We start from the raw sequence: 12,366 nt of genomic DNA, 5'->3' as shown, positions 1-12,366 counted from the left end.
ATTTTGTGAGACACATTTTGAAGAAAAATTGCGATTGTCTGAGACACATTTTGTAGGAAAACTGCGATTTTCCGAGACACATTTTGTAGGAAAACAGCGATTTTCTGACACACAGTATGTATAATTTTGTATTTATCTGAGGTGTTGGAGTTTGTAGATAAGAGATTAGATTTTCTTCATTTTCTGGGAAACGGGACTGTGCTTGAGATTGGGTTTCAAGATTTTTTGTAAGCATGAGTTAATCACACTTAAAATCTCACACTCTATCACATTTTGAATGAAGTATTTGTTACTTTTACTGCTGATAAATTTTATCTACACATTAGGTAAGTACCTACTTATCTAATATACATAGGTAAGTACGGTAAAGTACCTACATTTAATTGAGCAGGTAGGTAATTGAAAGAATTACAATGAAAGACGATAAGCATCAGAAAAATAAAATTTTGAAGAGGCTTTTAATTCTCTCTTTTTTTTACATTAATTTAGATTAGGTAGGTACCAAAAATAAAATTGTGAAGAGGCTTTTAATTCTCTCTTTTTTTTTACATTAATTTAGATTAGGTACCTATAGGTACTTACTTTTTTATATTACTTACTTTTTTTAATTCCAGATTCACACCCGGGGCGCGAACTTCATTCTAAGCCGAGAAAGTTCGCTCTCGGAACGGCCGGCTTACTCTTATCCTATCCTCCTTCTATCTTCAATTTCGGGACAATTCGACCTCCGTTTGAGACAATCTGACGGGAAACTCTGCAAGTTGCCGTGTTTATCCCGGGCACACAAGGTTTTTCCCAGCGGACATTTGCAATTACACTGAGGGGTGGGGGAGGGACGACGGGCGGTCACTTTGGGCGTCACTAGAAAAAAGGGAGGAGGAGAAATGTCGGAAAAATATGGTTGGGAAAACCCTGCTTAAAGAAAGCCATAGGCAAAAAGGCAAGAGGGAGGAATTGCTTAGAATCCTGAATTTCCTTAGGGAACCATCTTCTTACCAAAATTATGCCTATAGGCTCTCGCCCATTGTATATGATGAAGGTTGTTCAGTGTACTGTAGAGCTCAGTAAAAGGGCTTCTTCGGGGCCAATGGAATTCAAAAACCAAAATCAGCGAATGTCTTTTCTTTACGAAAGATGCGTACCAAATTTCATCAAAACCGTCGGATATTTATGGTGAAAGAAACATCCAGACAAACTAAAGGAAAAATAGCCAGCCTAGTTAGCTCAGTTGGTAGTGCGTCTGCCTTGTAAGCGCTAGGCCACGGGTTCGATTCCCGCCCCGGGCGGATTTTATCCTGATGGGATAATGTTCGTTCTCGGAACGGCTGGCTTTCTCCTATCCTGTCTTCCTTCTCTATTTGATTTCGGGACGATAAGACCATACATAGCAGTTACAGTTCCCTCTGTCAAACCTCTTGAAAAAAATAAAAAGGAAAAATAGTCGAGTTAAATAGGTATTTGAAACTCGGGGTATTTATATTGAATGATTTAATGTGAATTAAATGTGAATTTGAATGATCTATTTTTCCCATAATTATCACCTGTTGAACTCTCAGGACAAGATTTCCGACTGTACAGGTAATATCCTGAAAATGGAACAAAGGAAAAGAAAGATTAATTACATATGTAAGTATTAGTGGAGCCTCGAAGGATCGGTAGATCCCGACACCGATGCCCACCATCGCCAAAAAGTCGTAATCGTTTTTCGATTGCAAATATTGACCCAGAACCTATTAAATGGCAAGTAGGTATTGTGTCTCTTCTCGTCCATCTGATGAGAGGCATACTACGGGATGGGCATGCTACGACACAGAATAACTTCGATATTACAGTTCCCTCTACCAAAGCTCTTTAAAAAAAAGTACTTCATTTAATTAGGGGAAATCGTGGAAAAAAATGAGTCTCACGACTCATTTTTTTTAAAATTCTAAATTTAATCCGGGGAAACCAGGGCAAGATGGTACTCACGTTTGTCGTGCGTGCACTCGTAACATTTCAATGCACAGTAGGACGGGAAGGTCTCCAATCGCCCGTCAGCACCACGCCCGCACACTGGACTGTTAAGCGAGCAGTTACACGGACACTTCTTCGGCGCGACGGTAGTTATACTGCGCGCCGGTTTAGACGTCCTTTTCGCCCGGACGAACCAGGGATGTCCACCGAGCATAACGGGGTTCCCGAAATTCTCACCGGAGGTGATTTGCTCCAAGTTCGCTTCGTTGTCGTCTGAAAATAAGAAAAAGGTGGTTATTGGTTGGGTGGAAGAGCTCACAGTGTGAGAATCCTACCATGAAAGCCTTTAAAAAATCGGGCTCACGTGAAGTGAGGGCAGTGTGGCTATGTGAACGAAATTACGAGTACCTAGGTATAGGTACAATATTGTGGGAAACCTTTGGACCACATCTTTCTGACTCCCCATGAGCTAAAATGACGTGACGGGATAGTTGTGTACATTACAGTCTTTCTACTTTCTAACAACGGATGAAGGGTTTTACATATTTTAGACGAAGTCTCACTTACCCTTGGAAGTTGGTTTAGCTGCTACTCCATACAGCACATGATCATATACTGAAAATAAAAGTTCCAAAAATTAATGTTAATAATAACACCCGGGGAGGATTTTATCCTGAACGGATGATGTTCGTTCTCGGAACGGCTGACTTTCTCCTATCCTGTCTTCCTTTTCTTTTCGATTTCGGGACGATAAAGCCTTAGCAGTTACAGTTCCCTCTGTCAAACCTCATTAAAAAAGGAGAAGGTTTTTTGGCATTTAAATTTATTAATGGGAGTGGACTATACAGGTACCTACTTACCCAAAAGGGAAACTAGACTCATCAGGAACCACTTGTTCAATATGGCAGCCATATTGGAGACCCTCTAGTTGTCTCGAAGTTTTGTACTGTTCTCTAAGGTCCAGATATTATGTCTAGTACTGTAGCCTCACTGGTCTACAAATTATGCTGTGGAGTGTATTTTTTTCTGGTCCAGAAATTATGCCCAGGACTGTTTGTTGTTCCGCTGCTTCTGGTCTAAAATAAAACAAAGTTTGAGCTTATTAATAAATAATCAAATCAACATCACGTGATAGTGAATCTACATAATTTAATTTTACAATTTTGTATATACATAGTTAAAGTGCCTACAGGTACTTACCCAAAAGGGAAACTAGACTCATCAGGAACCACTTGTTCAATATGGCAGCCATATTGGAGACCCTCTAGTTGTCTCAAAGTTTTGTACTGTTCTCTAGGGTCCAGAAATTATGTCTAGTACTGTAGCCTCACTGGTCTACAAATTATGCTGTGGAGTGTAGTTTTTCTGGTCCAGAAATTATGCCCAGGACTGTTTGTTGTTCCGCTGCTTCTGGTCTAAAATAAAACAAAGTTTGAGCTTATTAATAAATGATTAAATCAACATCACGTGATAGTGATTCTACATAATTTTACAATTTTGTATATAGTTAAAGTGTCTGTTTACGATTTGGTAAATAAATATGTACCCATCAGTGATTCGGTGCTTTATGGTAAGGTTAATGGGCATTGGGCACCCCTGGTATATAGTCTCACAACTCAAGAGCCTACGAGTAAATGCATCCGCTGCTTCTGGTCTAAAATAAAACAAAGTTTGAGCTTATTAATAAATAATCAAATCAACATCACGTGATAGTGAATCTACATAATTTTACAATTTTGTATATAGTTAGAGTGCCTGTTTACGATTTTGTAAATAAATATGTATCCATCAGTGATTCGGTGCTTTATGGTAAGGTTAATGAGCATTGGGCACCTCTGGTATATAGTCTCACAACTCAAGAGCCTACGAGTAAAATAAATGCATCCCGAATTTCAAACAAGAACTGGGACTAAACCCGCAACCCTTAGCGTTGGGACTAAACCCGCAACCTTTAGCGCCCAAGTCCAGTATAGACAAACACCTACGGAAGGTTGCATCAGTGGTTGCACAATAGAATGAATGATCTCGTAATTTCGTATTCAATATGTCCCTTAGCGTCCAAGTCCAGTATAGACAAACACCTACGGAAGATTGCATCAGTGGTTGCACAATAGAATGCTCTCGTAATTTCGTGGTCGAATTGCTGGATTAGAAAACAACAACACGTTTATTAGTCATCATTAGTCAAAGGTCAGGGATAAGATTAGGTAAACAGACAAAAAAGTGGCATTTCGTTTGATTCCTCTAACCTTCCAAAAAAGATTGTTTTAACAATAGATGTCGTGCGCTTGTTTGGCTGCAGTTTCCACATTTTTGAACAAAAAAAAAAACGCGGTAGCTACTAAGTTTTTCCTGAGAGTGTATTAATAATTGTGGAGAGAGGGCACCACCGCCGATTTGCCCGTAACTTCAAAACAGATTGCACACTCTTTAATATCTTTGAATCTTTTTCTAGCCCATTTTGAAGGAATTTTTCAATTCATCCAATTAGGTGGTTGATAGATTGATAGATGAACTGTAATAATTGTTGAGGTCCTATCCTCCCTAAATCGAAGAGAGAAGCCAGCACTTCTGAGAACGAACCTTACCTGTTTAGCATAAAGTCCGCCCCAGGCGTGAATCGAACCTGGCGCTTACAACGTAGATGGTCTACCCTCCAAGATTCATAATATAAGCTTTAACCCAACCTTTAGGGCTGTTCGCCCCTACACATAAGCCCCCCTTTTAAAGACCCCCCCCCTCCTAGGGACCCCTAAATGTAGTAATATACTAAAAAAAAATACCTGGCTAAAGTATTATTAATAATAGACCCTTAAGGGCCTTGAGTGGAAGGTATAACCACTAGGCCAGATTAACGCCGAAGGCGTTCTCTACGACCTAACCCTTCCAGCTCCATTCTGTGGTCAAATTCTGAAACGAATGAGGATAAAATTCAACGCCCTGGATGGAATTGAACCCGCGCCCTCCTGTTTACAGTTGGATATCTCGGCCACTACACCACCAAAGTTGCACTCTCTCTCCAAAGTCCACTTTCGATCCACTATAATTCCAGGACAAATATGTATTCTAGAAAACACTACGCACTACAGCCATACTACAGTTATAGGCTACTCTACTGTAGGAAAAGATTACACATGTGACTGTGTTCTTTACTATTTTACCGATCCGACAAACAACTTACTAGATAGGTAGGTACCTAACATGATACGGATTACCGACTAACTAGCAGATAATTATGAAGACCAAACAGTGATAACTAGATCTCTCTCTCTCTCTCTCTCTCTCTTTCTCCCACACTTGGGCACACACAATCAGTAGGTGTATCTCTCTTTAACAAGAGAGGGGACTCGAACCTTGAACTTCAGAGAGAGAGAGAGACCGAAAGATACAAAGAGAAATAGATAGAAAGAGAGAGAAAGAGAGACAGAAACAGAGCAGCTTTTCCTCTTGTTCGGCCAGCCTAGTTAGCTTGGTTGGTAGCGCGTCTGCCTTGTAAGCGCTAGGCCGCGGGTTCGAATTTTTCCCTTGAGGAAGATCCATACAAAAAAAAAATCCCTACAAATAAGCTCTGAGGCTTTAGGGGCAATTAGCTCCGAAACCCAAAAGATGGGTGAAGCTTACGAGAGCCTACGAGCCCAGTAGGGGCCCCTTTTGAGACGCTCTCCGTTCCGGTAAAGTCATTCGAGCAGGATAAACAAGGCATATTATATTCTATAATTCTATTCTACACTGAAACGACTAGTAAGTTACATACTTCCGTTTATGTTGTTATGCACATAAAGTACACGAGACCTTGTTTAGACTGCTGGGGTAAAGGGACTTTTTAGTCTCATTCGAGCAGGATAAACAAGGCATATTCTCAAAAGCAATAGGTAATCCCGCCTTTGGACTCACTTCGTTTAGTCAATAATTCCTCAAAGAATAGGAAACGACATTTACATGTTATAGATAGCGCCTTATCCGGAAAGAAAGAGTAGGGCATCCTGAAAACTTACGTGTTGAACTCTCAGGACAAGATTTCCGACTGTACAGATAATATCCTGAAATGAAGAAGAAGAACAAGGTTAAATTCGGAGAGATTGTCATTGGCAATACAAAGAGGAAAAGCGGCGAGTTTGAGAGGGACGTTCCGAGAGGCGGAAGGATTTGAAGCGTGAAAATATTTCAACGCGTTTCTCTCTGGTGTTGTTGTGTTGACTGAGCAGCTAAATGGAAAATATTGTGTCTCTTCTCGCCCATCTGATGAGAGTTAGGTATACCACAGGATGGGCAATGGGCATGCTACGACACAGATTAACAGTTGTCTCTACCAAAGCTCTTTAAAAGAGTTCTCGATTTAATTAGGGGAAACGGGGGTCATGTGGGACTCACGTTTGTCGTGCGTGCACTCGTAACATTTCATCGCGCAGTAGGACGGGAAGGTCTCCAATCGCCCGTCAGCACCACGCCCGCACACTGGACTGTTAAGCGAGCAGTTACACGGACACTTCTTCGGCGCGACGGTAGTTATACTTATACTGCGCGCCGGTTTAGACGTCCTTTTCGCCCGGACGAACCAGGGATGTCCACCGAGCATAACGGGGTTCCCGAAATTCTCACCGGAGGTGATTTGCTCCAAGTTCGCTTCGTTGTCGTCTGAAAATACGAGAGAGAAGGCGGTCATTGGTTGGGTGGAAGAGCTCACAGAGAATCCTGTACCTACCATGAAAGCCTTGAAAAAATTGGGCTCACGAGACTTGGCTATCATGAACGAAAATTATCTAACAATATTGTGGGAAACCTTTGGACTACCTCTTTCTGACTCCCCATGAGCTCACGTGACGTGATAGTAGTGTATTTCTAACTTTTAGTCATTCTTCTTAAAAACATCCTCTCAGTCTTTCTGCTTTCTATCGAAGGGCGCAGGATTTTATTTTAGACGATTTCTCACTTACCCTTGGAAATTGCTTTAGCTGTTACTCCATACTGCATATGATCATATACTGGAAAAAGAAAAGTGTCCAAAATTAATGTAAATACGCCCCGGGCGGATTTTATCCTGAACGGATGATGTTCGTTCTCGGAACGACTGACAATACTTTCTAACAAAGGGTGAAGGGTTTTACATATTTTAGACGAAGTCTCACTTACCCTTGGAAGTTAGTTTAGCTGCTACTCCATACAGCACATGATCATATACTGAAAATAAAAGTTCCAAAAATTAATGTTAATAATAACAACCGGGGAGGATTTTATCCTGAACGGATGATGTTTGTTCTCGGAACGGCTGACTTTCTCCTATCCTGTCTTCCTTTTCTCTTTGATTTCGGGACGATAAGACCTAACAAAATTTTCATCAAGCACATCGGGCTTGACGAACTTCAATAATTGGCTTGACAATCACGTCAATCACCGCCATACATGATCAAAATGTTTGACAAGCATCGAAGCTTGTCAAGCATGCTTGATCGTCTAAAAGGCCTTTAAGTTTTACTTATACAGGGTGGTCAACCTCAAACTGTCCAGATATTTTGCCCGAAAAAGCTACAAAGTGTTTCTTGTTAGAGGTCTATTTGCCGCGAAAATTAAGTCGTTCAAACAAGCCTTTAAGGTGGGTTTTACCAATATTGTTTGAACCTTAGAAGGCCTGTTAAGCTATAAAAGCTAACAGCCTGTAGCCTGTAGGTGAAACCCTCCCTTAAACCATAAAAAGAAGGAGAGACAAAGGGGGGGGGAGAGAGAGAAAGAGAGAGATATGTACATCATGTTCAAAAAAAAAAACAAAAATACAGGAAGTTTCGTCAGTTAGCTACGCCATCATCAGTGGATGTCTCTTGTTTTCTCCTTTGAATTTTTTATTTGTTTTACCAAGTGTCGAGTGTCGTGTATAAAAGTTAACCAACTAAATATTTATTTTTATATCCACTACACTTTTTGGGTCAACTTTGTTTCTCCCCTCCCTTCTTTCTTGCTCTGTTAAACTCTGTTTTCTTCTTCTTCTTCTTCTTCTTCTTCTCTCTCCCAGTTTCTCTTGGTTTTTCAGTTCCCAATCCCCTTTTTTTCTCCATCTCTTGCTTCCCCTTCTCTTTCTTTCTCTCTCCCTCTCTCCCTTTCTCTCTCTCTCTCTCTCGCGTGCGCCCTCCCTCAATCTCTGTTTTATTCTCTATTCCTCCTCCTCTTCTTCTTCTTCTTCTTCTTCTTCTTCTTCTTCTCCTCCTTCTCCTCTTCTTCTTCTCCTCCTTCTTCTTCTCCTCCTTGTCACATTTGACAACTGCATACCAAATTTCAAGTCTCTAGCTCTTTCCGTTCTCGAGATATTTTGTTTACAGACAGACAGACACACGGACCAATAGCTGACACTTTGGATTTAGGCTCTAGGGACCTCAAAACGTGTTTTGGCACTAAAAACGGACCATCGAAAATTTGACCCGATTACATTACTTTCCTTCCTATAGGATAAGGAAAGTAAAAAAGTGTGATCAAAAACTCAGGCCAAGTTCTTTTCCCTTCAAGCGTGTCAGCTAAAAATGGTGATTGGTGAATCTTAACTCCTTCAACCTTCTCTCAAATTCAACTTGGCATTGTTTTTACTGTTATTCATTTACTCACGACTAGTAAGTTACATACTTCCGTTTATGTTGTTATGCACATAAAGTACACGAGACCTTGTTTAGACTGCTGGGGTAAAGGGACTTTTTAGTCTCATTCGAGCAGGATAAACAAGGCATATTCTATTCTATTCTACACTGAAACGACTAGTAAGTTACATACTTCCGTTTATGTTGTTATGCACATAAAGTACACGAGACCTTGTTTAGACTGCTGGGGTAAAGGGACTTTTTAGTCTCATTCGAGCAGGATAAACAAGGCATATTCTATTCTATTCTACACTGAAACGACTAGTAAGTTACATACTTCCGTTTATGTTGTTATGCACATAAAGTACACGAGACCTTGTTTAGACTGCTGGGGTAAAGGGACTTTTTAGTCTCATTCGAGCAGGATAAACAAGGCATATTCTATTCTATTCTACACTGAAACGACTAGTAAGTTACATACTTCCGTTTATGTTGTTATGCACATAAAGTACACGAGACCTTGTTTAGACTGCTGGGGTAAAGGGACTTTTTAGTCTCATTCGAGCAGGATAAACAAGGCATATTCTATTCTATTCTACACTGAAACGACTAGTAAGTTACATACTTCCGTTTATGTTGTTATGCACATAAAGTACACGAGACCTTGTTTAGACTGCTGGGGTAAAGGGACTTTTTAGTCTCATTCGAGCAGGATAAACAAGGCATATTCTATTCTATTCTACACTGAAACGACTAGTAAGTTACATACTTCCGTTTATGTTGTTATGCACATAAAGTACACGAGACCTTGTTTAGACTGCTGGGGTAAAGGGACTTTTTAGTCTCATTCGAGCAGGATAAACAAGGCATATTCTATTCTATTCTACACTGAAACGACTAGTAAGTTACATACTTCCGTTTATGTTGTTATGCACATAAAGTACACGAGACCTTGTTTAGACTGCTGGGGTAAAGGGACTTTTTAGTCTCATTCGAGCAGGATAAACAAGGCATATTCTATTCTATTCTACACTGAAACGACTAGTAAGTTACATACTTCCGTTTATGTTGTTATGCACATAAAGTACACGAGACCTTGTTTAGACTGCTGGGGTAAAGGGACTTTTTAGTCTCATTCGAGCAGGATAAACAAGGCATATTCTATTCTATTCTACACTGAAACGACTAGTAAGTTACATACTTCCGTTTATGTTGTTATGCACATAAAGTACACGAGACCTTGTTTAGACTGCTGGGGTAAAGGGACTTTTTAGTCTCATTCGAGCAGGATAAACAAGGCATATTCTATTCTATTCTACACTGAAACGACTAGTAAGTTACATACTTCCGTTTATGTTGTTATGCACATAAAGTACACGAGACCTTGTTTAGACTGCTGGGGTAAAGGGACTTTTTAGTCTCATTCGAGCAGGATAAACAAGGCATATTCTATTCTATTCTACACTGAAACGACTAGTAAGTTACATACTTCCGTTTATGTTGTTATGCACATAAAGTACACGAGACCTTGTTTAGACTGCTGGGGTAAAGGGACTTTTTAGTCTCATTCGAGCAGGATAAACAAGGCATATTCTATTCTATTCTACACTGAAACGACTAGTAAGTTACATACTTCCGTTTATGTTGTTATGCACATAAAGTACACGAGACCTTGTTTAGACTGCTGGGGTAAAGGGACTTTTTAGTCTCATTCGAGCAGGATAAACAAGGCATATTCTATTCTATTCTACACTGAAACGACTAGTAAGTTACATACTTCCGTTTATGTTGTTATGCACATAAAGTACACGAGACCTTGTTTAGACTGCTGGGGTAAAGGGACTTTTTAGTCTCATTCGAGCAGGATAAACAAGGCATATTCTATTCTATTCTACACTGAAACGACTAGTAAGTTACATACTTCCGTTTATGTTGTTATGCACATAAAGTACACGAGACCTTGTTTATACTGCTGGGGTAAAGGGACTTTTTAGTCTCATTCGAGCAGGATAAACAAGTTATATTCTATTATATTCTATTCTATATTTTTAGATTCCGACCTTCGTCACTGAACGGGTAGATGTACTGAAATCTACTCGTGCAGCTTAAACAGATTAGGGATATAATTCTATTCTACACTGAAACGACTAGTAAGTTACATACTTCCGTTTATGTTGTTATGCACATAAAGTACACGAGACCTTGTTTACACTGCTGGGGTAAAGGGACTTTTTAGTCTCGTTCGAGCAGGATAAACAAGGTATATTCTATTCTATTCTATTAGATTAGGGACTTTCAGGGAGAACGTTGAATTTCGACTGCCAAATAAATTTTTCCTCATCAGCCCTAACTGAAAACGGTAAGCCGCTCCAAATCCCACGAATTTCAGAAAAGATTAGATGTTATTTAGTCGAAGTTGAAATTTCAGGATGGAAAGTTACACGCCGTCAGAAAAGGTAGACGTTTTCTAAATTTGAAAACTTTTGGCGATGTATATTGTATAGGTACCTACGGTATTAGATTAGGGACTTTCAGGGAGAACGTTGAATTTCGACTGCCAAATAAATTTTTCCTCATCAGCCCTAACTGAAAACGGTAAGCCGCTCTAAATCCCACGAATTTCAGAAAAGATTAGATGTTATTTAGTCGAAGTTGAAATTTCAGGATGGAAAGTTACACACCGTGAAAAGGTAGACGTTTTCTAAATTTGAAAACTTTTGGCGATAGGCAGATAATTCGATTAATTTTTGTCCTACGGTATTTTTAACAGGAAAGATAGGTAACTTATTATAATTTGTCCAAAATAAGTAATACCTAAAGTTATTTAGTCGAAGTTGAAATTTCAGGATGGAAAGTTACACACCGTGAAAAGGTAGACGTTTTCTAAATTTGAAAACTTTTGGCGATACCTACGGTATTTTTAACAGGAAAGGTAGGTAACTTATTATAATTTGTCCAAAATAAGTAATACCTAAAAGGCCCTGTAGACGATCAAGCATGCTTGACAAGCATTTCACTTTTTCCTGCGGTGCTTGAAAAATTTTACACCTAGACGTTCAAGCAAGGCTGTCAAGCTTTTAATCAGTTCTCTCAAAAATTTGTGGCGTGCTTATACCTACCAACAACTTTGATCTCGTAATTCATATCACGTGTTTTTTAAAAATGTCTTCAAATGCTGACAAAGCTTTGACGATTGCTTGACAAGCAGAGGCACACACCATCAAGCCTCTCTTCAAGCCCAGCCGTCAATCAAAATTTTCATCGTCAAGCACATCGGGCTTGACGAACTTCAATAATTGGCTTGACAATCACGTCAATCACCGCCATACATGATCAAAATGCTTGACAAGCATCGAAGCTTGTCAAGCATGCTTGATCGTCTAAAGGGCCTTTAAGTCCCAAGCTTTTTCCACCATACAGTTCCTATACTGTCTGATAGACTCGTCTGTGAGACCGCGGTCTGTGCGTGTCTGAGCGTGAGTGGCGGGCATTACTGGCCGCCTAATACCTAGTGGGGCTGACTGAGTCGGCTCTAACTGAGGCTGGCTGAGTCGACTATAAAAAATCAAGAGAAAAATTTCATCTCTTTCGAAACACATTACGAATTTATTTCCCATGTGCGGAGTGCCTCATTAAACTCTGAACAGCCTGAATATATCTGCCACGTGCTATTGTTATTATTATTATTATTATTATTGCTGTCATGACAGATGATGGCATTTGCATCTTTATTGCCATTCCAGGCTTCCAGCGAGAAATAACTTCTTTTTTTCCTCCTTCTCCTTCTTCTTTTTTCTTTCTCTTTTTTTTTTTTTTTTTTTTTTTTTTTTTCCCCCCCCTCTTTTTTTTTTTTAGT

General features: G+C 39.7%; 2 protein-coding genes across 2 annotated transcripts; both read right to left on the bottom strand.

The window, feature by feature from the left end:
- Positions 1–725: 725 nt before the first annotated feature.
- LOC103515150 lies at positions 726–3,038 on the bottom strand (the record flags this gene model as incomplete). Its single annotated transcript, XM_026827934.1, has 5 exons — positions 2,814–3,038; positions 2,521–2,568; positions 1,969–2,226; positions 1,542–1,586; positions 726–861 (listed from the first exon to the last, which is right to left on the bottom strand). Coding segments are annotated over exons 1-5 (539 nt in total), but the record flags the coding sequence as incomplete, so codon positions are not given.
- Positions 3,039–3,330: 292 nt separating this feature from the next.
- On the bottom strand, positions 3,331–6,946 carry LOC113469910. The gene is made up of 4 exons (XM_026827933.1): positions 6,888–6,946; positions 6,325–6,588; positions 5,934–5,993; positions 3,331–3,368 (listed from the first exon to the last, which is right to left on the bottom strand). The coding sequence occupies exons 1-4, from the start codon at positions 6,922–6,924 to the stop codon at positions 3,331–3,333; spliced, it is 399 nt and encodes a 132-aa protein (XP_026683734.1). The 5' UTR covers positions 6,925–6,946.
- Between the last annotated feature and the right edge of the window lie 5,420 nt (positions 6,947–12,366).

Source organism: Diaphorina citri, unplaced genomic scaffold (genome assembly GCF_000475195.1).
Source record: "Diaphorina citri unplaced genomic scaffold, Diaci psyllid genome assembly version 1.1 scaffold1284, whole genome shotgun sequence".
NCBI classification, from domain to species: Eukaryota; Metazoa; Arthropoda; class Insecta; order Hemiptera; family Psyllidae; genus Diaphorina; species Diaphorina citri.
Note: the sequence above shows the minus strand (reverse complement) of the source record. Positions and strands in the feature narration are given on the sequence as shown.

Excerpts from the sequence above, each read along its gene's own strand:
- LOC113469910 (XM_026827933.1), bottom strand. The coding sequence starts at position 6,924 with ATGCAGTATGGAGTAACAGCTAAAGCAATTTCCAAGG. Across the intron at positions 6,589-6,887 it reads AGCTAAAGCAATTTCCAAGG|ACGACAACGAAGCGAACTTG; the intron begins GTAAGTGAGAAA and ends TCGTATTTTCAG. Across the intron at positions 5,994-6,324 it reads CGAGTGCACGCACGACAAAC|GATATTATCTGTACAGTCGG; the intron begins GTGAGTCCCACA and ends TCTTCATTTCAG.